Below are 25706 nucleotides of genomic sequence, written 5' to 3' on the forward strand. Positions count from 1 at the left end.
GGCCAGAAAACGCATTTTAAAGTTGTGATCTCAAATTAAGCTCAGAATGGCCGAAAAACGCTTCTAAAGGCCAGAAATCGCATTTTAAAGTTGTGATCTCAAATTAAGCTCAGAATGGCCGAAAAACGCTTCTAAAGGCCAGAAATCGCATTTTAAAGTTGTGATCCCAAATTAAGCTCAGAATAGCCGAAAAACGCTTCTAAAGGCCAGAAATCGCATTTTAAAGTTGTGATCCCAAATTAAGCTCAGAATGGCCGAAAAACGCTTCTAAAGGCCAGAAAACGCATTTTAAAGTTGTGATCCCAAATTAAGCTCAGAATGGCCGAAAAACGCTTCTAAAGGCCAGAAAACGCATTTTAAAGTTGTGATCCCAAATTAAGCTCAGAATGGCCGAAAAACGCTTCTAAAGGCCAGAAAACGCATTTTAAAGTTGTGATCTCAAATTAAGCTCAGAATGGCCGAAAAACGCTTCTAAAGGCCAGAAAACGCATTTTAAAGTTGTGATCCCAAATTAAGCTCAGAATGACCGAAAAATGCTTCTAAAGGCCAGAAAACGCATTTTAAAGTTGTGATCCCAAATTAAGCTCAGAATGGCCGAAAAACGCTTCTAAAGGCCAGAAAACGCATTTTAAAGTTGTGATCCCAAATTAAGCTCAGAATGGCCGAAAAACGCTTCTAAAGGCCAGAAATCGCATTTTAAAGTTGTGATCCCAAATTAAGCTCAGAATGGCCGAAAAACGCTTCTAAAGGCCAGAAAACGCATTTTAAAGTTGTGATCCCAAATTAAGCTCAGAATGGCCGAAAAACGCTTCTAAAGGCCAGAAAACGCATTTTAAAGTTGTGATCCCAAATTAAGCTCAGAATGGCCGAAAAACGCTTCTAAAGGCCAGAAAACGCATTTTAAAGTTGTGATCTCAAATTAAGCTCAGAATGGCCGAAAAACGCTTCTAAAGGCCAGAAATCGCATTTTAAAGTTGTGATCCCAAATTAAGCTCAGAATGGCCGAAAAACGCTTCTAAAGGCCAGAAATCGCATTTTAAAGTAGTGATCCCAAATTAAGCTCAGAATGGCCGAAAAACGCTTCTAAAGGCCAGAAATCGCATTTTAAAGTTGTGATCCCAAATTAAGCTCAGAATGGCCGAAAAACGCTTCTAAAGGCCAGAAATCGCATTTTAAAGTTGTGATCCCAAATTAAGCTCAGAATGGCCGAAAAACGCTTCTAAAGGCCAGAAAACGCATTTTAAAGTTGTGATCCCAAATTAAGCTCAGAATGGCCGAAAAACGCTTCTAAAGGCCAGAAAACGCATTTTAAAGTTGTGATCCCAAATTAAGCTCAGAATGGCCGAAAAACGCTTCTAAAGGCCAGAAAACGCATTTTAAAGTTGTGATCTCAAATTAAGCTCAGAATGGCCGAAAAACGCTTCTAAAGGCCAGAAAACGCATTTTAAAGTTGTGATCCCAAATTAAGCTCAGAATGGCCGAAAAACGCTTCTAAAGGCCAGAAAACGCATTTTAAAGTTGTGATCTCAAATTAAGCTCAGAATGGCCGAATATCGCTTCTAAAGGCCAGAAAACGCATTTTAAAGTTGTGATCTCAAATTAAGCTCAGAATGGCCGAAAAACGCTTCTAAAGGCCAGAAATCGCATTTTAAAGTTGTGATCTCAAATAAAGCTCAGAATGGCCGAAAAACGCTTCTAAAGGCCAGAAATCGCATTTTAAAGTTGTGATCCCAAATTAAGCTCAGAATGGCCGAAAAACGCTTCTAAAGGCCAGAAATCGCATTTTAAAGTTGTGATCTCAAATTAAGCTCAGAATGGCCGAAAAACGCTTCTAAAGGCCAGAAATCGCATTTTAAAGTTGTGATCCCAAATTAAGCTCAGAATGGCCGAAAAACGCTTCTAAAGGCCAGAAAACGCATTTTAAAGTTGTGATTCCAAATTAAGCTCAGAATGGCCGAAAAACGCTTCTAAAGGCCAAAAATCGCATTTTAAAGTTGTGATCCCAAATTAAGCTCAGAATGGCCGAAAAACGCTTCTAAAGGCCAGAAAACGCATTTTAAAGTTGTGATCTCAAATTAAGCTCAGAATGGCCGAAAAACGCTTCTAAAGGCCAGAAATCGCATTTTAAAGTTGTGATCCCAAATTAAGCTCAGAATGGCCGAAAAACACTTCTAAAGGCCAGAAAACGCATTTTAAAGTTGTGATCTCAAATTAAGCTCAGAATGGCCGAAAAACGCTTCTAAAGGCCAGAAATCGCATTTTAAAGTTGTGATCTCAAATTAAGCTCAGAATGGCCGAAAAACGCTTCTAAAGGCCAGAAAACGCATTTTAAAGTTGTGATCCCAAATTAAGCTCAGAATGGCCGAAAAACACTTCTAAAGGCCAGAAAACGCATTTTAAAGTTGTGATCTCAAATTAAGCTCAGAATGGCCGAATATCGCTTCTAAAGGCCAGAAAACGCATTTTAAAGTTGTGATCCCAAATTAAGCTCAGAATGGCCGAAAAACACTTCTAAAGGCCAGAAAACGCATTTTAAAGTTGTGATCCCAAATTAAGCACAGAATGGCCGAAAAACGCTTCTAAAGGCCAGAAATCGCATTTTAAAGTTGTGATCCCAAATTAAGCTCAGAATGGCCGAAAAACACTTCTAAAGGCCAGAAAACGCATTTTAAAGTTGTGATCCCAAATTAAGCACAGAATGGCCGAAAAACGCTTCTAAAGGCCAGAAATCGCATTTTAAAGTTGTGATCCCAAATTAAGCTCAGAATGGCCGAAAAACGCTTCTAAAGGCCAGAAATCGCATTTTAAAGTCGTGATCCCAAATTAAGCTCAGAATGGCCGAAAAACGCTTCTAAAGGCCAGAAAACGCATTTTAAAGTTGTGATCCCAAATTAAGCTCAGAATGGCCAAAAAACACTTCTAAAGGCCAGAAAACGCATTTTAAAGTTGTGATCCCAAATTAAGCTCAGAATGGCCGAAAAACGCTTCTAAAGGCCAGAAATCGCATTTTAAAGTCGTGATCCCAAATTAAGCTCAGAATGGCCAAAAAACCCTTTAAAGGCCAGAAAACGCATTTTAAAGTTGTGATCTCAAATTAAGCTCAGAATGGCCGAAAAACGCTTCTAAAGGCCAGAAAACGCATTTTAAAGTTGTGATCCCAAATTAAGCTCAGAATGACCGAAAAACGCTTCTAAAGGCCAGAAAACGCATTTTAAAGTTGTGATCCCAAATTAAGCTCAGAATGGCCGAAAAACGCTTCTAAAGGCCAGAAAACGCATTTTAAAGTTGTGATCCCAAATTAAGCTCAGAATGGCCGAAAAACGCTTCTAAAGGCCAGAAAACGCATTTTAAAGTTGTGATCTCAAATTAAGCTCAGAATGGCCGAAAAACGCTTCTAAAGGCCAGAAAACGCATTTTAAAGTTGTGATCCCAAATTAAGCTCAGAATGGCCGAAAAACGCTTCTAAAGGCCAGAAAACGCATTTTAAAGTTGTGATCTCAAATTAAGCTCAGAATGGCCGAAAAACGCTTCTAAAGGCCAGAAATCGCATTTTAAAGTTGTGATCCCAAATTAAGCACAGAATGGCCGAAAAACGCTTCTAAAGGCCAGAAAACGCATTTTAAAGTTGTGATCCCAAATTAAGCTCAGAATGGCCGAAAAACGCTTCTAAAGGCCAGAAAACGCATTTTAAAGTTGTGATCTCAAATTAAGCTCAGAATGGCCGAAAAACGCTTCTAAAGGCCAGAAAACGCATTTTAAAGTTGTGATCCCAAATTAAGCTCAGAATGGCCGAAAAACGCTTCTAAAGGCCAGAAAACGCATTTTAAAGTTGTGATCCCAAATTAAGCTCAGAATGGCCGAAAAACGCTTCTAAAGGCCAGAAAACGCATTTTAAAGTTGTGATCTCAAATTAAGCTCAGAATGGCCGAAAAACGCTTCTAAAGGCCAGAAAACGCATTTTAAAGTTGTGATCCCAAATTAAGCTCAGAATGACCGAAAAATGCTTCTAAAGGCCAGAAAACGCATTTTAAAGTTGTGATCCCAAATTAAGCTCAGAATGGCCGAAAAACACTTCTAAAGGCCAGAAAACGCATTTTAAAGTTGTGATCCCAAATTAAGCTCAGAATGGCCGAAAAACGCTTCTAAAGGCCAGAAATCGCATTTTAAAGTTGTGATCCCAAATTAAGCTCAGAATGGCCGAAAAACGCTTCTAAAGGCCAGAAAACGCATTTTAAAGTTGTGATCCCAAATTAAGCTCAGAATGGCCGAAAAACGCTTCTAAAGGCCAGAAAACGCATTTTAAAGTTGTGATCCCAAATTAAGCTCAGAATGGCCGAAAAACGCTTCTAAAGGCCAGAAAACGCATTTTAAAGTTGTGATCTCAAATTAAGCTCAGAATGGCCGAAAAACGCTTCTAAAGGCCAGAAAACGCATTTTAAAGTTGTGATCCCAAATTAAGCTCAGAATGACCGAAAAATGCTTCTAAAGGCCAGAAAACGCATTTTAAAGTTGTGATCCCAAATTAAGCTCAGAATGGCCGAAAAACGCTTCTAAAGGCCAGAAATCGCATTTTAAAGTTGTGATCCCAAATTAAGCTCAGAATGGCCGAAAAACGCTTCTAAAGGCCAGAAAACGCATTTTAAAGTTGTGATCCCAAATTAAGTTCAGAATGGCCGAAAAACGCTTCTAAAGGCCAGAAAACGCATTTTAAAGTTGTGATCTCAAATTAAGCTCAGAATGGCCGAAAAACGCTTCTAAAGGCCAGAAATCGCATTTTAAAGTTGTGATCCCAAATTAAGCTCAGAATGGCCGAAAAACGCTTCTAAAGGCCAGAAATCGCATTTTAAAGTGATGATCCCAAATTAAGCTAAGAATGGCCGAAAAACGCTTCTAAAGGCCAGAAATCGCATTTTAAAGTTGTGATCTCAAATTAAGCTCAGAATGGCCGAAAAACGCTTCTAAAGGCCAGAAATCGCATTTTAAAGTTGTGATCCCAAATTAAGCTCAGAATGGCCGAAAAACGCTTCTAAAGTTGTGATCCCAAATTAAGCTCAGAATGGCCGAAAAACGCTTCTAAAGGCCAGAAAACGCATTTTAAAGTTGTGATCTCAAATTAAGCTCAGAATGGCCGAAAATCGCTTCTAAAGGCCAGAAAACGCATTTTAAAGTTGTGATCTCAAATTAAGCTCAGAATGGCCGAAAAACGCTTCTAAAGGCCAGAAATCGCATTTTAAAGTTGTGATCCCAAATTAAGCTCAGAATGGCCGAAAAACGCTTCTAAAGGCCAGAAAACGCATTTTAAAGTTGTGATCTCAAATTAAGCTCAGAATGGCCGAAAAACGCTTCTAAAGGCCAGAAATCGCATTTTAAAGTTGTGATCTCAAATTAAGCTCAGAATGGCCGAAAAACGCTTCTAAAGGCCAGAAATCGCATTTTAAAGTTGTGATCCCAAATTAAGCTCAGAATGGCCGAAAAACGCTTCTAAAGGCCAGAAAACGCATTTTAAAGTTGTGATCCCAAATTAAGCTCAGAATGGCCGAAAAACGCTTCTAAAGGCCAGAAAACGCATTTTAAAGTTGTGATCCCAAATTAAGCTCAGAATGGCCGAAAAACGCTTCTAAAGGCCAGAAAACGCATTTTAAAGTTGTGATCTCAAATTAGGCTCAGAATGGCCGAAAAACGCTTCTAAAGGCCAGAAAACGCATTTTAAAGTTGTGATCCCAAATTAAGCTCAGAATGGCCGAAAAACGCTTCTAAAGGCCAGAAAACGCATTTTAAAGTTGTGATCCCAAATTAAGCTCAGAATGGCCGAAAAACGCTTCTAAAGGCCAGAAAACGCATTTTAAAGTTGTGATCTCAAATTAAGCTCAGAATGGCCGAAAAACGCTTCTAAAGGCCAGAAAACGCATTTTAAAGTTGTGATCCCAAATTAAGCTCAGAATGACCGAAAAATGCTTCTAAAGGCCAGAAAACGCATTTTAAAGTTGTGATCCCAAATTAAGCTCAGAATGGCCGAAAAACGCTTCTAAAGGCCAGAAATCGCATTTTAAAGTTGTGATCCCAAATTAAGCTCAGAATGGCCGAAAAACGCTTCTAAAGGCCAGAAAACGCATTTTAAAGTTGTGATCCCAAATTAGGCTCAGAATGGCCGAAAAACGCTTCTAAAGGCCAGAAAACGCATTTTAAAGTTGTGATCCCAAATTGAGCTCAGAATGGCCGAAAAACGCTTCTAAAGGCCAGAAAACGCATTTTAAAGTTGTGATCCCAAATTAGGCTCAGAATGGCCGAAAAACGCTTCTAAAGGCCAGAAAACGCATTTTAAAGTTGTGATCCCAAATTAAGCTCAGAATGGCCGAAAAACGCTTCTAAAGGCCAGAAAACGCATTTTAAAGTTGTGATCCCAAATAAGGCCCAGAATGGCCGAAAAACGCTTCTAAAGGCCAGAAAACGCATTTTAAAGTTGTGATCCCAAATTAGGCTCAGAATGGCCGAAAAACGCTTCTAAAGGCCAGAAAACGCATTTTAAAGTTGTGATCCCAAATTAAGCTCAGAATGGCCGAAAAACGCTTCTAAAGGCCAGAAAACGCATTTTAAAGTTGTGATCCCAAATTAAGCTCAGAATGGCCGAAAAACGCTTCTAAAGGCCAGAAAACGCATTTTAAAGTTGTGATCCCAAATTAGGCTCAGAATGGCCGAAAAACGCTTCTAAAGGCCAGAAAACGCATTTTAAAGTTGTGATCCCAAATTAAGCTCAGAATGGCCGAAAAACGCTTCTAAAGGCCAGAAAACGCATTTTAAAGTTGTGATCCCAAATAAGGCCCAGAATGGCCGAAAAACGCTTCTAAAGGCCAGAAAACGCATTTTAAAGTTGTGATCCCAAATTAGGCTCAGAATGGCCGAAAAACGCTTCTAAAGGCCAGAAAACGCATTTTAAAGTTGTGATCCCAAATTGAGCTCAGAATGGCCGAAAAACGCTTCTAAAGGCCAGAAAACGCATTTTAAAGTTGTGATCCCAAATTAAGCTCAGAATGGCCGAAAAACGCTTCTAAAGGCCAGAAAACGCATTTTAAAGTTGTGATCCCAAATTAAGCTCAGAATGGCCGAAAAACGCTTCTAAAGGCCAGAAAACGCATTTTAAAGTTGTGATCCCAAATTAGGCTCAGAATGGCCGAAAAACGCTTCTAAAGGCCAGAAAACGCATTTTAAAGTTGTGATCCCAAATTAAGCTCAGAATGGCTGAAAAACGCTTCTAAAGGCCAGAAAACGCATTTTAAAGTTGTGATCCCAAATTAAGCTCAGAATGGCCGAAAAACGCTTCTAAAGGCCAGAAAACGCATTTTAAAGTTGTGATCCCAAATTAGGCTCAGAATGGCCGAAAAACGCTTCTAAAGGCCAGAAAACGCATTTTAAAGTTGTGATCCCAAATTAAGCTCAGAATGGCCGAAAAACGCTTCTAAAGGCCAGAATTCGCATTTTAAAGTTGTGATCCCAAATTAGGCCCAGAATGGCCGAAAAACGCTTCTAAAGGCCAGAAAACGCATTTTAAAGTTGTGATCCCAAATTAAGCTCAGAATGGCCGAAAACGCTTCTAAAGGCCAGAAAACGCATTTTAAAGTTGTGATCCCAAATTAAGCTCAGAATGGCCGAAAAACGCTTCTAAAGGCCAGAAAACGCATTTTAAAGTTGTGATCCCAAATTAAGCTCAGAATGGCCGAAAAACGCTTCTAAAGGCCAGAAAACGCATTTTAAAGTTGTGATCCCAAATTAAGCTCAGAATGGCCGAAAAACGCTTCTAAAGGCCAGAAATCGCATTTTAAAGTTGTGATCCCAAATTAAGCTCAGAATGGCCGAAAAACGCTTCTAAAGGCCAGAAATCGCATTTTAAAGTTGTGATCCCAAATTAAGCCCAGAATGGCCGAAAAACGCTTCTAAAGGCCAGAAAACGCATTTTAAAGTTGTGATCCCAAATTAAGCTCAGAATGGCCGAAAAACGCTTCTAAAGGCCAGAAATCGCATTTTAAAGTTGTGATCCCAAATTAAGCTCAGAATGGCCGAAAAACGCTTCTAAAGGCCAGAAAACGCATTTTAAAGTTGTGATCCCAAATTAAGCTCAGAATGGCTGAAAACGCTTCTAAAGGCCAGAAAACGCATTTTAAAGTTGTGATCCCAAATTAGGCTCAGAATGGCCGAAAAACGCTTCTAAAGGCCAGAAAACGCATTTTAAAGTTGTGATCCCAAATTAAGCTCAGAATGGCCGAAAAACGCTTCTAAAGGCCAGAAAACGCATTTTAAAGTTGTGATCCCAAATTAAGCTCAGAATGGCCGAAAAACGCTTCTAAAGGCCAGAAAACGCATTTTAAAGTTGTGATCCCAAATTAGGCTCAGAATGGCCGAAAAACGCTTCTAAAGGCCAGAAAACGCATTTTAAAGTTGTGATCCCAAATTAGGCTCAGAATGGCCGAAAAACGCTTCTAAAGGCCAGAAAACGCATTTTAAAGTTGTGATCCCAAATTAAGCTCAGAATGGCCGAAAAACGCTTCTAAAGGCCAGAAAACGCATTTTAAAGTTGTGATCCCAAATTAAGCTCAGAATGGCTGAAAAACGCTTCTAAAGGCCAGAAAACGCATTTTAAAGTTGTGATCCCAAATTAGGCTCAGAATGGCCGAAAAACGCTTCTAAAGGCCAGAAAACGCATTTTAAAGTTGTGATCCCAAATTAGGCTCAGAATGGCCGAAAAACGCTTCTAAAGGCCAGAAAACGCATTTTAAAGTTGTGATCCCAAATTAAGCTCAGAATGGCTGAAAAACGCTTCTAAAGGCCAGAAAACGCATTTTAAAGTTGTGATCCCAAATTAAGCTCAGAATGGCCGAAAAACGCTTCTAAAGGCCAGAAAACGCATTTTAAAGTTGTGATCCCAAATTAGGCTCAGAATGGCCGAAAAACGCTTCTAAAGGCCAGAAAACGCATTTTAAAGTTGTGATCCCAAATTAAGCTCAGAATGGCCGAAAAACGCTTCTAAAGGCCAGAATTCGCATTTTAAAGTTGTGATCCCAAATTAGGCCCAGAATGGCCGAAAAACGCTTCTAAAGGCCAGAAAACGCATTTTAAAGTTGTGATCCCAAATTAAGCTCAGAATGGCCGAAAAACGCTTCTAAAGGCCAGAAAACGCATTTTAAAGTTGTGATCCCAAATTAAGCTCAGAATGGCCGAAAAACGCTTCTAAAGGCCAGAAAACGCATTTTAAAGTTGTGATCCCAAATTAAGCTCAGAATGGCCGAAAAACGCTTCTAAAGGCCAGAAATCGCATTTTAAAGTTGTGATCCCAAATTAAGCTCAGAATGGCCGAAAAACGCTTCTAAAGGCCAGAAATCGCATTTTAAAGTTGTGATCCCAAATTAAGCCCAGAATGGCCGAAAAACGCTTCTAAAGGCCAGAAAACGCATTTTAAAGTTGTGATCCCAAATTAGGCTCAGAATGGCCGAAAAACGCTTCTAAAGGCCAGAAAACGCATTTTAAAGTTGTGATCCCAAATTAGGCTCAGAATGGCCGAAAAACGCTTCTAAAGGCCAGAAAACGCATTTTAAAGTTGTGATCCCAAATTAGGCTCAGAATGGCCGAAAAACGCTTCTAAAGGCCAGAAAACGCATTTTAAAGTTGTGATCCCAAATTAAGCTCAGAATGGCCGAAAAACGCTTCTAAAGGCCAGAAAACGCATTTTAAAGTTGTGATCCCAAATTAGGCTCAGAATGGCCGAAAAACGCTTCTAAAGGCCAGAAAACGCATTTTAAAGTTGTGATCCCAAATTAAGCTCAGAATGGCCGAAAAACGCTTCTAAAGGCCAGAATTCGCATTTTAAAGTTGTGATCCCAAATTAGGCCCAGAATGGCCGAAAAACGCTTCTAAAGGCCAGAAATCGCATTTTAAAGTTGTGATCCCAAATTAAGCTCAGAATGGCCGAAAAACGCTTCTAAAGGCCAGAAATCGCATTTTAAAGTTGTGATCCCAAATTAAGCCCAGAATGGCTGAAAAACGCTTCTAAAGGCCAGAAATCGCATTTTAAAGTTGTGATCCCAAATTAAGCCCAGAATGGCCGAAAAACGCTTCTAAAGGCCAGAAAACGCATTTTAAAGTTGTGATCCCAAATTAAGCCCAGAATGGCTGAAAAACGCTTCTAAAGGCCAGAAATCGCATTTTAAAGTTGTGATCCCAAATTAAGCTCAGAATGGCCGAAAAACGCTTCTAAAGGCCAGAAATCGCATTTTAAAGTTGTGATCCCAAATTAAGCTCAGAATGGCCGAAAAACGCTTCTAAAGGCCAGAAATCGCATTTTAAAGTTGTGATCCCAAATTAAGCCCAGAATGGCCGAAAAACGCTTCTAAAGGCCAGAAAACGCATTTTAAAGTTGTGATCCCAAATTAGGCTCAGAATGGCCGAAAAACGCTTCTAAAGGCCAGAAAACGCATTTTAAAGTTGTGATCCCAAATTAGGCTCAGAATGGCCGAAAAACGCTTCTAAAGGCCAGAAAACGCATTTTAAAGTTGTGATCCCAAATTAAGCTCAGAATGGCTGAAAAACGCTTCTAAAGGCCAGAAAACGCATTTTAAAGTTGTGATCCCAAATTAAGCTCAGAATGGCCGAAAAACGCTTCTAAAGGCCAGAAAACGCATTTTAAAGTTGTGATCCCAAATTAGGCTCAGAATGGCCGAAAAACGCTTCTAAAGGCCAGAAAACGCATTTTAAAGTTGTGATCCCAAATTAGGCTCAGAATGGCCGAAAAACGCTTCTAAAGGCCAGAAATCGCATTTTAAAGTTGTGATCCCAAATTAAGCTCAGAATGGCCGAAAAACGCTTCTAAAGGCCAGAAAACGCATTTTAAAGTTGTGATCCCAAATTAAGCTCAGAATGGCCGAAAAACGCTTCTAAAGGCCAGAATTCGCATTTTAAAGTTGTGATCCCAAATTAGGCTCAGAATGGCCGAAAAACGCTTCTAAAGGCCAGAAAACGCATTTTAAAGTTGTGATCCCAAATTAGGCTCAGAATGGCCGAAAAACGCTTCTAAAGGCCAGAAAACGCATTTTAAAGTTGTGATCCCAAATTAAGCTCAGAATGGCCGAAAAACGCTTCTAAAGGCCAGAATTCGCATTTTAAAGTTGTGATCCCAAATTAGGCCCAGAATGGCCGAAAAACGCTTCTAAAGGCCAGAAAACGCATTTTAAAGTTGTGATCCCAAATTAAGCTCAGAATGGCCGAAAAACGCTTCTAAAGGCCAGAATTCGCATTTTAAAGTTGTGATCCCAAATTAGGCTCAGAATGGCCGAAAAACGCTTCTAAAGGCCAGAAAACGCATTTTAAAGTTGTGATCCCAAATTAGGCTCAGAATGGCCGAAAAACGCTTCTAAAGGCCAGAAAACGCATTTTAAAGTTGTGATCCCAAATTAGGCTCAGAATGGCCGAAAAACGCTTCTAAAGGCCAGAAATCGCATTTTAAAGTAGTGATCCCAAATTAAGCTCAGAATGGCCGAAAAACGCTTCTAAAGGCCAGAAATCGCATTTTAAAGTTGTGATCCCAAATTAAGCTCAGAATGGCCGAAAAACGCTTCTAAAGGCCAGAAATCGCATTTTAAAGTTGTGATCCCAAATTAAGCTCAGAATGGCCGAAAAACGCTTCTAAAGGCCAGAAATCGCATTTTAAAGTTGTGATCCCAAATTAAGCTCAGAATGGCCGAAAAACGCTTCTAAAGGCCAGAAAACGCATTTTAAAGTTGTGATCCCAAATTAAGCTCAGAATGGCCGAAAAACGCTTCTAAAGGCCAGAAAACGCATTTTAAAGTTGTGATCTCAAATTAAGCTCAGAATGGCCGAAAAACGCTTCTAAAGGCCAGAAAACGCATTTTAAAGTTGTGATCCCAAATTAAGCTCAGAATGGCCGAAAAACGCTTCTAAAGGCCAGAAAACGCATTTTAAAGTTGTGATCTCAAATTAAGCTCAGAATGGCCGAATATCGCTTCTAAAGGCCAGAAAACGCATTTTAAAGTTGTGATCTCAAATTAAGCTCAGAATGGCCGAAAAACGCTTCTAAAGGCCAGAAATCGCATTTTAAAGTTGTGATCCCAAATTAAGCTCAGAATGGCCGAAAAACACTTCTAAAGGCCAGAAAACGCATTTTAAAGTTGTGATCTCAAATTAAGCTCAGAATGGCCGAAAATCGCTTCTAAAGGCCAGAAAACGCATTTTAAAGTTGTGATCTCAAATTAAGCTCAGAATGGCCGAAAAACGCTTCTAAAGGCCAGAAATCGCATTTTAAAGTTGTGATCTCAAATAAAGCTCAGAATGGCCGAAAAACGCTTCTAAAGGCCAGAAATCGCATTTTAAAGTTGTGATCCCAAATTAAGCTCAGAATGGCCGAAAAACGCTTCTAAAGGCCAGAAATCGCATTTTAAAGTTGTGATCTCAAATTAAGCTCAGAATGGCCGAAAAACGCTTCTAAAGGCCAGAAATCGCATTTTAAAGTTGTGATCCCAAATTAAGCTCAGAATGGCCGAAAAACGCTTCTAAAGGCCAGAAAACGCATTTTAAAGTTGTGATCCCAAATTAAGCTCAGAATGGCCGAAAAACGCTTCTAAAGGCCAGAAAACGCATTTTAAAGTTGTGATCCCAAATTAAGCTCAGAATGGCCGAAAAACGCTTCTAAAGGCCAGAAATCGCATTTTAAAGTTGTGATCCCAAATTAAGCTCAGAATGGCCGAAAAACGCTTCTAAAGGCCAGAAATCGCATTTTAAAGTTGTGATCCCAAATTAAGCTCAGAATGGCCGAAAAACGCTTCTAAAGGCCAGAAAACGCATTTTAAAGTTGTGATCCCAAATTAGGCCCAGAATGGCCGAAAAACGCTTCTAAAGGCCAGAAAACGCATTTTAAAGTTGTGATCCCAAATTAAGCTCAGAATGGCCGAAAAACGCTTCTAAAGGCCAGAAAACGCATTTTAAAGTTGTGATCCCAAATTAAGCTCAGAAACGCTCAGGCCGAAAAACGCTTCTAAAGGCCAGAAAACGCATTTTAAAGTTGTGATCCCAAATTAGGCCCAGAATGGCCGAAAAACGCTTCTAAAGGCCAGAAAACGCATTTTAAAGTTGTGATCCCAAATTAAGCTCAGAATGGCCGAAAAACGCTTCTAAAGGCCAGAAATCGCATTTTAAAGTTGTGATCCCAAATTAAGCTCAGAATGGCCGAAAAACGCTTCTAAAGGCCAGAAAACGCATTTTAAAGTTGTGATCCCAAATTAGGCTCAGAATGGCCGAAAAACGCTTCTAAAGGCCAGAAAACGCATTTTAAAGTTGTGATCCCAAATTAAGCTCAGAATGGCCGAAAAACGCTTCTAAAGGCCAGAAATCGCATTTTAAAGTTGTGATCCCAAATTAAGCTCAGAATGGCCGAAAAACGCTTCTAAAGGCCAGAAATCGCATTTTAAAGTTGTGATCCCAAATTAAGCTCAGAATGGCCGAAAAACGCTTCTAAAGGCCAGAAAACGCATTTTAAAGTTGTGATCCCAAATTAGGCTCAGAATGGCCGAAAAACGCTTCTAAAGGCCAGAAAACGCATTTTAAAGTTGTGATCCCAAATTAAGCTCAGAATGGCCGAAAAACGCTTCTAAAGGCCAGAAAACGCATTTTAAAGTTGTGATCCCAAATTAGGCTCAGAATGGCCGAAAAACGCTTCTAAAGGCCAGAAATCGCATTTTAAAGTTGTGATCCCAAATTAGGCCCAGAATGGCCGAAAAACGCTTCTAAAGGCCAGAAAACGCATTTTAAAGTTGTGATCCCAAATTAGGCTCAGAATGGCCGAAAAACGCTTCTAAAGGCCAGAAAACGCATTTTAAAGTTGTGATCCCAAATTAAGCTCAGAATGGCCGAAAAACGCTTCTAAAGGCCAGAAATCGCATTTTAAAGTTGTGATCCCAAATTAGGCCCAGAATGGCCGAAAAACGCTTCTAAAGGCCAGAAAACGCATTTTAAAGTTGTGATCCCAAATTAAGCTCAGAATGGCCGAAAAACGCTTCTAAAGGCCAGAAAACGCATTTTAAAGTTGTGATCCCAAATTAAGCTCAGAATGGCCGAAAAACGCTTCTAAAGGCCAGAAATCGCATTTTAAAGTTGTGATCCCAAATTAAGCTCAGAATGGCCGAAAAACGCTTCTAAAGGCCAGAAATCGCATTTTAAAGTTGTGATCCCAAATTAGGCTCAGAATGGCCGAAAAACGCTTCTAAAGGCCAGAAATCGCATTTTATTAAAGTTGTGATCCCAAATTAGGCTCAGAATGGCCGAAAAACGCTTCTAAAGGCCAGAAAACGCATTTTAAAGTTGTGATCCCAAATTAAGCTCAGAATGGCCGAAAAACGCTTCTAAAGGCCAGAAAACGCATTTTAAAGTTGTGATCCCAAATTAAGCTCAGAATGGCCGAAAAACGCTTCTAAAGGCCAGAAAACGCATTTTAAAGTTGTGATCCCAAATTAAGCTCAGAATGGCCGAAAAACGCTTCTAAAGGCCAGAAAACGCATTTTAAAGTTGTGATCCCAAATTAAGCTCAGAATGGCCGAAAATCGCTTCTAAAGGCCAGAAAACGCATTTTAATGTTGTGATCCCAAATTAGGCTCAGAATGGCCGAAAAACGCTTCTAAAGGCCAGAAATCGCATTTTAAAGTTGTGATCCCAAATTAGGCTCAGAATGGCCGAAAAACGCTTCTAAAGGCCAGAAAACGCATTTTAAAGTTGTGATCCCAAATTAGGCTCAGAATGGCCGAAAAACGCTTCTAAAGGCCAGAAATCGCATTTTAAAGTTGTGATCCCAAATTAAGCTCAGAATGGCCGAAAAACGCTTCTAAAGGCCAGAAAACGCATTTTAAAGTTGTGATCCCAAATTAAGCTCAGAATGGCCGAAAAACGCTTCTAAAGGCCAGAAAACGCATTTTAAAGTTGTGATCCCAAATTAAGCTCAGAATGGCCGAAAAACGCTTCTAAAGGCCAGAAAACGCATTTTAAAGTTGTGATCCCAAATTAAGCTCAGAATGGCCGAAAAACGCTTCTAAAGGCCAGAAATCGCATTTTAAAGTTGTGATCCCAAATTAAGCCCAGAATGGCTGAAAAACGCTTCTAAAGGCCAGAAATCGCATTTTAAAGTTGTGATCCCAAATTAAGCCCAGAATGGCCGAAAAACGCTTCTAAAGGCCAGAAAACGCATTTTAAAGTTGTGATCCCAAATTAAGCCCAGAATGGCTGAAAAACGCTTCTAAAGGCCAGAAATCGCATTTTAAAGTTGTGATCCCAAATTAAGCTCAGAATGGCCGAAAAACGCTTCTAAAGGCCAGAAATCGCATTTTAAAGTTGTGATCCCAAATTAAGCTCAGAATGGCCGAAAAACGCTTCTAAAGGCCAGAAATCGCATTTTAAAGTTGTGATCCCAAATTAAGCCCAGAATGGCCGAAAAACGCTTCTAAAGGCCAGAAAACGCATTTTAAAGTTGTGATCCCAAATTAGGCTCAGAATGGCCGAAAAACGCTTCTAAAGGCCAGAAAACGCATTTTAAAGTTGTGATCCCAAATTAGGCTCAGAATGGCCGAAAAACGCTTCTAAAGGCCAGAAAACGCATTTTAAAGTTGTGATCCCAAATTAAGCTCAGAATGGCTGAAAAACGCTTCTAAAGGCCAGAAAACGCATTTTAAAGTTGTGATCCCAAATTAAGCTCAGAATGGCCGAAAAACGCTTCTAAAGGCCAGAAAACGCATTTTAAAGTTGTGATCCCAAATTAGGCTCAGAATGGCCGAAAAACGCTTCTAAAGGCCAGAAAACGCATTTTAAAGTTGTGATCCCAAATTAAGCTCAGAATGGCCGAAAAACGCTTCTAAAGGCCAGAATTCGCATTTTAAAGTTGTGATCCCAAATTAGGCCCAGAATGGCCGAAAAACGCTTCTAAAGGCCAGAAAACGCATTTTAAAGTTGTGATCCCAAATTAAGCTCAGAATGGCCGAAAAACGCTTCTAAAGGCCAGAAAACGCATTTTAAAGTTGTGATCCCAAATTAAGCTCAGAATGGCCGAAAAACGCTTCTAAAGGCCAGAAAACGCATTTTAAAGTTGTGATCCCAAATTAAGCTCAGAATGGCCGAAAAACGCTTCTAAAGGCCAGAAATCGCATTTTAAAGTTGTGATCCCAAATTAAGCTCAGAATGGCCGAAAAACGCTTCTAAAGGCCAGAAATCGCATTTTAAAGTTGTGATCCCAAATTAAGCCCAGAATGGCCGAAAAACGCTTCTAAAGGCCAGAAAACGCATTTTAAAGTTGTGATCCCAAATTAGGCTCAGAATGGCCGAAAAACGCTTCTAAAGGCCAGAAAACGCATTTTAAAGTTGTGATCCCAAATTAGGCTCAGAATGGCCGAAAAACGCTTCTAAAGGCCAGAAAACGCATTTTAAAGTTGTGATCCCAAATTAGGCTCAGAATGGCCGAAAAACGCTTCTAAAGGCCAGAAAACGCATTTTAAAGTTGTGATCCCAAATTAAGCTCAGAATGGCCGAAAAACGCTTCTAAAGGCCAGAAAACGCATTTTAAAGTTGTGATCCCAAATTAGGCTCAGAATGGCCGAAAAACGCTTCTAAAGGCCAGAAAACGCATTTTAAAGTTGTGATCCCAAATTAGGCTCAGAATGGCCGAAAAACGCTTCTAAAGGCCAGAAATCGCATTTTAAAGTTGTGATCCCAAATTAAGCTCAGAATGGCCGAAAAACGCTTCTAAAGGCCAGAAAACGCATTTTAAAGTTGTGATCCCAAATTAAGCTCAGAATGGCCGAAAAACGCTTCTAAAGGCCAGAATTCGCATTTTAAAGTTGTGATCCCAAATTAGGCTCAGAATGGCCGAAAAACGCTTCTAAAGGCCAGAAAACGCATTTTAAAGTTGTGATCCCAAATTAGGCTCAGAATGGCCGAAAAACGCTTCTAAAGGCCAGAAAACGCATTTTAAAGTTGTGATCCCAAATTAAGCTCAGAATGGCCGAAAAACGCTTCTAAAGGCCAGAATTCGCATTTTAAAGTTGTGATCCCAAATAAGGCCCAGAATGGCCGAAAAACGCTTCTAAAGGCCAGAAAACGCATTTTAAAGTTGTGATCCCAAATTAAGCTCAGAATGGCCGAAAAACGCTTCTAAAGGCCAGAATTCGCATTTTAAAGTTGTGATCCCAAATTAGGCTCAGAATGGCCGAAAAACGCTTCTAAAGGCCAGAAAACGCATTTTAAAGTTGTGATCCCAAATTAGGCTCAGAATGGCCGAAAAACGCTTCTAAAGGCCAGAAAACGCATTTTAAAGTTGTGATCCCAAATTAGGCTCAGAATGGCCGAAAAACGCTTCTAAAGGCCAGAAATCGCATTTTAAAGTAGTGATCCCAAATTAAGCTCAGAATGGCCGAAAAACGCTTCTAAAGGCCAGAAATCGCATTTTAAAGTTGTGATCCCAAATTAAGCTCAGAATGGCCGAAAAACGCTTCTAAAGGCCAGAAATCGCATTTTAAAGTTGTGATCCCAAATTAAGCTCAGAATGGCCGAAAAACGCTTCTAAAGGCCAGAAATCGCATTTTAAAGTTGTGATCCCAAATTAAGCTCAGAATGGCCGAAAAACGCTTCTAAAGGCCAGAAAACGCATTTTAAAGTTGTGATCCCAAATTAAGCTCAGAATGGCCGAAAAACGCTTCTAAAGGCCAGAAAACGCATTTTAAAGTTGTGATCCCAAATTAAGCTCAGAATGGCCGAAAAACGCTTCTAAAGGCCAGAAAACGCATTTTAAAGTTGTGATCTCAAATTAAGCTCAGAATGGCCGAATATCGCTTCTAAAGGCCAGAAAACGCATTTTAAAGTTGTGATCTCAAATTAAGCTCAGAATGGCCGAAAAACACTTCTAAAGGCCAGAAAACGCATTTTAAAGTTGTGATCTCAAATTAAGCTCAGAATGGCCGAAAATCGCTTCTAAAGGCCAGAAAACGCATTTTAAAGTTGTGATCCCAAATTAAGCTCAGAATGGCCGAAAAACGCTTCTAAAGGCCAGAAATCGCATTTTAAAGTTGTGATCCCAAATTAAGCTCAGAATGGCCGAAAAACGCTTCTAAAGGCCAGAAAACGCATTTTAAAGTTGTGATCTCAAATTAAGCTCAGAATGGCCGAAAAACGCTTCTAAAGGCCAGAAATCGCATTTTAAAGTTGTGATCCCAAATTAAGCTCAGAATGGCCGAAAAACACTTCTAAAGGCCAGAAAACGCATTTTAAAGTTGTGATCTCAAATTAAGCTCAGAATGGCCGAAAATCGCTTCTAAAGGCCAGAAAACGCATTTTAAAGTTGTGATCTCAAATTAAGCTCAGAATGGCCGAAAAACGCTTCTAAAGGCCAGAAATCGCATTTTAAAGTTGTGATCTCAAATAAAGCTCAGAATGGCCGAAAAACGCTTCTAAAGGCCAGAAATCGCATTTTAAAGTTGTGATCCCAAATTAAGCTCAGAATGGCCGAAAAACGCTTCTAAAGGCCAGAAATCGCATTTTAAAGTTGTGATCTCAAATTAAGCTCAGAATGGCCGAAAAACGCTTCTAAAGGCCAGAAATCGCATTTTAAAGTTGTGATCCCAAATTAAGCTCAGAATGGCCGAAAAACGCTTCTAAAGGCCAGAAAACGCATTTTAAAGTTGTGATCCCAAATTAGGCTCAGAATGGCCGAAAAACGCTTCTAAAGGCCAGAAAACGCATTTTAAAGTTGTGATCCCAAATTAGGCTCAGAATGGCCGAAAAACGCTTCTAAAGGCCAGAAAACGCATTTTAAAGTTGTGATCCCAAATTAAGCTCAGAATGGCCGAAAAACGCTTCTAAAGGCCAGAAAACGCATTTTAAAGTTGTGATCCCAAATTAGGCTCAGAATGGCCGAAAAACGCTTCTAAAGGCCAGAAATCGCATTTTAAAGTTGTGATCCCAAATTAAGCTCAGAATGGCCGAAAAACGCTTCTAAAGGCCAGAAAACGCATTTTAAAGTTGTGATCCCAAATTAAGCTCAGAATGGCCGAAAAACGCTTCTAAAGGCCAGAAATCGCATTTTAAAGTTGTGATCTCAAATTAAGCTCAGAATGGCCGAAAAACGCTTCTAAAGGCCAGAAAACGCATTTTAAAGTTGTGATCCCAAATTAAGCTCAGAATGGCCGAAAAACACTTCTAAAGGCCAGAAAACGCATTTTAAAGTTGTGATCTCAAATTAAGCTCAGAATGGCCGAATATCGCTTCTAAAGGCCAGAAAACGCATTTTAAAGTTGTGATCTCAAATTAAGCTCAGAATGGCCGAAAAACGCTTCTAAAGGCCAGAAATCGCATTTTAAAGTTGTGATCCCAAATTAAGCTCAGAATGGCCGAAAAACACTTCTAAAGGCCAGAAAACGCATTTTAAAGTTGTGATCCCAAATTAAGCTCAGAATGGCCGAAAATCGCTTCTAAAGGCCAGAAAACGCATTTTAAAGTTGTGATCTCAAATTAAGCTCAGAATGGCCGAAAAACGCTTCTAAAGGCCAGAAATCGCATTTTAAAGTTGTGATCCCAAATTAAGCTCAGAATGGCCGAAAAACGCTTCTAAAGGCCAGAAATCGCATTTTAAAGTTGTGATCCCAAATTAAGCTCAGAATGGCCGAAAAACGCTTCTAAAGGCCAGAAATCGCATTTTAAAGTTGTGATCCCAAATTAAGCTCAGAATGGCCGAAAAACGCTTCTAAAGGCCAGAAAACGCATTTTAAAGTTGTGATCCCAAATTAGGCCCAGAATGGCCGAAAAACGCTTCTAAAGGCCAGAAAACGCATTTTAAAGTTGTGATCCCAAATTAAGCTCAGAATGGCCGAAAAACGCTTCTAAAGGCCAGAAAACGCATTTTAAAGTTGTGATCCCAAATTAAGCTCAGAATGGCCGAAAAACGCTTCTAAAGGCCAGAAAACGCATTTTAAAGTTGTGATCCCAAATTAAGCTCAGAATGGCCGAAAAACGCTTCTAAAGGCCAGAAATCGCATTTTAAAGTTGTGATCCCAAATTAAGCTCAGAATGGCCGAAAAACGCTTCTAAAGGCCAGAAATCGCATTTTAAAGTTGTGATCCCAAATTAAGCCCAGAATGGCCGAAAAACGCTTCTAAAGGCCAGAAAACGCATTTTAAAGTTGTGATCCCAAATTAGGCTCAGAATGGCCGAAAAACGCTTCTAAAGGCCAGAAAACGCATTTTAAAGTTGTGATCCCAAATTAGGCTCAGAATGGCCGAAAAACGCTTCTAAAGGCCAGAAATCGCATTTTAAAGTTGTGATCCCAAATTAGGCCCAGAATGGCCGAAAAACGCTTCTAAAGGCCAGAAATTGCATTTTAAAGTTGTGATCCCAAATTAGGCTCAGAATGGCCGAAAAACGCTTCTAAAGGCCAGAAAACGCATTTTAAAGTTGTGATCCCAAATTAAGCTCAGAATGGCCGAAAAACGCTTCTAAAGGCCAGAAATCGCATTTTAAAGTTGTGATCCCAAATTAGGCCCAGAATGGCCGAAAAACGCTTCTAAAGGCCAGAAAACGCATTTTAAAGTTGTGATCCCAAATTAAGCTCAGAATCGCCGAAAAACGCTTCTAAAGGCCAGAAAACGCATTTTAAAGTTGTGATCCCAAATTAAGCTCAGAATGGCCGAAAAACGCTTCTAAAGGCCAGAAATCGCATTTTAAAGTTGTGATCCCAAATTAGGCTCAGAATGGCCGAAAAACGCTTCTAAAGGCCAGAAATCGCATTTTATTAAAGTTGTGATCCCAAATTAGGCTCAGAATGGCCGAAAAACGCTTCTAAAGGCCAGAAAACGCATTTTAAAGTTGTGATCCCAAATTAAGCTCAGAATGGCCGAAAAACGCTTCTAAAGGCCAGAAAACGCATTTTAAAGTTGTGATCCCAAATTAAGCTCAGAATGGCCGAAAAACGCTTCTAAAGGCCAGAAAACGCATTTTAAAGTTGTGATCCCAAATTAAGCTCAGAATGGCCGAAAAACGCTTCTAAAGGCCAAAAAACGCATTTTAAAGTTGTGATCCCAAATTAAGCTCAGAATGGCCGAAAATCGCTTCTAAAGGCCAGAAAACGCATTTTAATGTTGTGATCCCAAATTAGGCTCAGAATGGCCGAAAAACGCTTCTAAAGGCCAGAAATCGCATTTTAAAGTTGTGATCCCAAATTAGGCTCAGAATGGCCGAAAAACGCTTCTAAAGGCCAGAAAACGCATTTTAAAGTTGTGATCCCAAATTAGGCTCAGAATGGCCGAAAAACGCTTCTAAAGGCCAGAAATCGCATTTTAAAGTTGTGATCCCAAATTAAGCTCAGAATGGCCGAAAAACGCTTCTAAAGGCCAGAAAACGCATTTTAAAGTTGTGATCCCAAATTAAGCTCAGAATGGCCGAAAAACGCTTCTAAAGGCCAGAAAACGCATTTTAAAGTTGTGATCCCAAATTAAGCTCAGAATGGCCGAAAAACGCTTCTAAAGGCCAGAAAACGCATTTTAAAGTTGTGATCCCAAATTAAGCTCAGAATGGCCGAAAAACGCTTCTAAAGGCCAGAAAACGCATTTTAAAGTTGTCATTCATCCATGACGAGATTTTTGAGTCATATTTTATATTGTTGGTTCTATTTTTTTTTGTCTTTTTAGCCGAATAGTTTGAGCGCATTAAAATGCAGTCAAGAAATCAATTATAAAGGTATTAGATAACAAATAATGGATTGCACCAAATGCGGCTTCCGCTTGAAGTTAATATTTCATACATTGTTGCACTGAAAGGCTGTCGTCAAAATGCATATTTGGTTGATCATCGTTTTACCTCTGATGATTTCATGGACTACCTCAATTGAGTAAGTAAAATTCAGATATTTGAAGTCAATTTTTGTTTTTCATTTTTTTTTTTGGTTCAACAGCTTCGAATTTGAAACGGTGGAAGAAAACCTTTGCAAGGATGTTGGAGGTCAATGCTTGATCCAGAATTGGACCTCCGATTTCCGGTGGCCTACGGAGTTTGAGAATACTTACGATTCATTGATTTTGAGTAATCTAAGTGTCTCAAATACTTCTAAGGAGATGTTCGATTATTTAACGTTGAATTTCAAAACGGTTTCGATTGAAGGCTGTCACATAGCTGATATTTATTTGGCTTCGAACTTCAGTTCTTTAACTGTGGATTGCAGTGGCTCAATCCGGTTGATAATTTTGAACCGGGAAGACTACCTTTTAGAGACATTAGTGATAAAGGAAACAACTTTCACTGAAAAACCGTCCAATTTGAGTCTCTTGAGCCAATTGAAGGATTTTCAAATGCATCAGGTTGGTGAATTGGCATTGGACGCTTCCGAACTCGACGGCCTGAAGCACCTCAAATATATCGTTATTACAGACACCAACGTCACCGTAAAACTTTCTTCAACGGTGTTTCTCAAATCTTTACTGGTGATGGAACTTAAAAATTGCAGTCTAACAACGTTGGATCTGAGCCTTTGGTATCTTCCGGAACTTCAGAAAATAAATTTCAAAAATAACCAACTGAAGGAACTTCCTCGCGGATTGAACCGGTTCAAGGCACTAGGTATAGCCGATTTTTCCGACTGTAAGCTGGAAACTGTTGAAGCCGAAAGCTTCCAAGGGCTGGCGGAACTTCAGCTGCTGCATCTACAGAACAACCGAATCGTGAGCTTCGAGCTGCCCCTAAATTTGACATTTTTGATTACGATCAATTTAAGGAATAATGAATTACGATTTGTTGAGCTGCCCGAAGATCAGAAGTGGCAGCGATTGGATCTGGACGGCAATCCCCTGAACTGTAGCTGGTTGACTGCGAAACAAGAGTCTCTTGAACGGATTGTTCCGAGTTTCGTTGGCTTGAAGAAACATCTCTGCTGGAAAACAATCTATGCAAAGCTTTCATTTGGGAATTGATTGAAGATATCCTTAATAACCTATTGTAACTTTACTAAATTGTAAAAATTTGAAATAAACAAAATTTAACCTCTAGATTAAGGAATGTCTCTTGTCTAATAACAGTCTTTGTCCTAGTCTTGGAAGATCGTCGACATGAAAGGTGATCAACCTATTTACAAGGTGAAAACATCGTCAACCCGGAAGATCTTTAACCTAGAAAATTTTTAACTTGGCAGATCAACAACCTGGAAGATCGTCAATCTGGAAGATCGCCAATCTGGAAGATGGTCAACCTAGTAGATCGCCAACATGGAAGATAATCAACCTTTAAGGTTGTCAACCTGGAAGTTCATTAACATGGAAGGTTATCAAATTGGAAGTACGTTAATCTGGAAGATCTGAACCTGTAAGATTGACATTTTGGGAGATCTTGAACTTGAAGATTGTGATTATGGAAGATCGTCAACTTGAAAGATCCATAGCCTTAAAGATAATCAACCTGGAAGATCTTTAACCTGAACAATCGTGAACATGAAAGATCTCACCAGGAAGATCGTAGTCCTGGAAGATCGTGAACCTATAAGATAGTCAATCTGGCAGATCATCAACCTGGAAGAACGTCTACCTGGAAAATCTTTAACCTAGAAATTTCAACAACCTGGAAGATCGTCAATCTGGAAGATCGCCAACCTGGAAAATGTTCAACCAAGCAGATCGCCAACATGGACGATAATCAAACTGTCAACCTGGAACCCAGGAATATCTTCAACCTGAAAGATCTTACACAAGAAATAATCAACTTGGAAGATCGTTCTTCTGGAAGATCGTCAACTTTGAAGACTGCTAAAATTTGGAAAATTGTCATCTAGGAAGATGACCAATCTGGATGGTCGATAACCAACAAGATTGTTAATCTGGAAGGTTGTCAACCTGGAAGTTAAGAAAGATGATCAATCTGATAGATCTTCAACCTGGAAAATCGTCAACCTGGAAGGTTACCAACCTAAAAATCGTCAACTTACGAGAATAGGAAGATCGTCAACCTAGTAGGTCGTTAGCTTTTAAAGTTGGGAATTGCTGGAAGATCATCACAACTTAGAGATCGTCAACCTGTAGATAGTCAACCTGGAAAATGGTCAGTTTGAAAGATCGTGAACATTGAAGATCGTTAACCAGAAAGATCGATAACCTTAAAGACAATCAACCTGGAAGACTGTAAACCCGAACGATCGTGTACATAGAAGATCTCTCCAGGAAGATCGTCGTCCTGGAAGATCGCCAGCCTGTAAGATAGTCAATCTGGAAGATCATTAACTTGGAAGATTGTCAACCTGGAAATTGGAATCTAAGAAGATCGTCAACATGCAAGATCTTTAACCTACCAGACCGTCAATATCTTAAACCAGGAAGATCGCAACTTGGACGAACGTCAACCTGATATATCATCAAACTGAATAATCTAGTCGCAAACTTGTCAACCTGGAATCCTGAAATATCTTCAACCTAAAATAATGAACTTGGAAGATCGTCAACTTCGAAGAAAGCATATCTGGAAAATCGTCAACCTGGAAGATCGTCAATCGGGTGATCGTAAACCTACAAGAGTGTCAATCTGGAACGTCGTAAACTTCGAAATTCAGAAATATGTTCAATCTAAAAGATCTTCAACCTGGAGGAACGTCGATCTGAAAGTTCACCATATTGCAAAATCGTCAACTTACGAGACCAGGAAGATCGTCAATTTCGAAGTTGTCAATTTCTGGAAGTTCATCACCATCTGAAAGTTCGTCAACCTAAAAGTTCGCAAACTTGGAAAGCCCAGAAAGGTCATCAACCCGGAAAGACAGGAAGATTGTCAACAGGGAAGATCTCAAACCTGTAAGATCGTCAACCTGAAAGATTTTCAACTTGGAAAACCGCCTACTTGGAAGATCTTCAAACTGGAAAGTCGTAAACTTGTAAGGTCGTCAACTTGTAAGGCTACTTTAACCTAATAGTTAATCAACCTAAAAGGTCGTTAACTTGGAAAATCAGAAAGATAATCAACCTGGAAACACAGGAAGATTGTCAACAGGGAAGATCTCAAACCTGTAAGATCGTCAATCTGAAAGGTTGTCATATTGGGAAATCGCCTACTTGAAAGATCGTCAAACTGGAAAGTCGTAAACTTGTGAGGTCGTCCACTCGGAAGGCCACGTGAACCTGAAAGTTAATCAACCTCAAAAGGCAGCAAAATCGTAAGCCTGGAAAATCATCAACCTGAAAGGTCATTCCTATTCCTTGCTGTGAACTTTCCGAGCAAACAACTTTTCGCGTTAATAGCCTTCACATTGACAAGTGTCAAAATGAGTCACCTTCTACGTCGATGACCCTTTTCAATGACTAACTTTGGGACTGACGACCTTGCAAGTAGACAAACTAAGAAATTGAACCTATTGAAAGGTTCTACCTTGAAGGTCGTCGAACTGGAAGGTCGTCAACCTGGATGGTGCAGATTGATCTTCAACTTGGATGGACGCCAACCTGAGAGACTTTCAATTTCGAAGGTTATCAACCTATAAGATCTTCAATCTGGAAGGTAGAACAATAAAGAAGGTCATCAGCCTAGAAAAAGATCAACTTTGATGGTAGTCAACATGGAAGGACGTCAACCTGAAACTTTGTCAACTGGGAAGGTTCTCAGCCAGGAAGATTGTAATCTTGGAAGACCTTTAACCTGGGATCTCGTCAATTTGCAAAGTC

General features: G+C 39.8%; 1 protein-coding gene across 1 annotated transcript in view; it reads left to right on the forward strand.

The window, feature by feature from the left end:
- The window catches only part of LOC129759018 (uncharacterized), a 51223-nt gene extending 27390 nt beyond the window's left edge, over positions 1-23833 (forward strand). Inside the window, exons 2-3 of the mRNA XM_055756477.1 lie at positions 21971-22919; positions 23630-23833. Of these exons, the coding sequence (XP_055612452.1) occupies positions 21971-22919; positions 23630-23833 (1153 nt within the window). The remainder of the gene's footprint in view (positions 1-21970; positions 22920-23629) is intronic.
- Positions 23834-25706: the final 1873 nt, after the last annotated feature.

The sequence above is a fragment of the Uranotaenia lowii genome, chromosome 1 (assembly GCF_029784155.1).
Source record: "Uranotaenia lowii strain MFRU-FL chromosome 1, ASM2978415v1, whole genome shotgun sequence".
NCBI classification, from domain to species: domain Eukaryota; kingdom Metazoa; phylum Arthropoda; class Insecta; order Diptera; family Culicidae; genus Uranotaenia; species Uranotaenia lowii.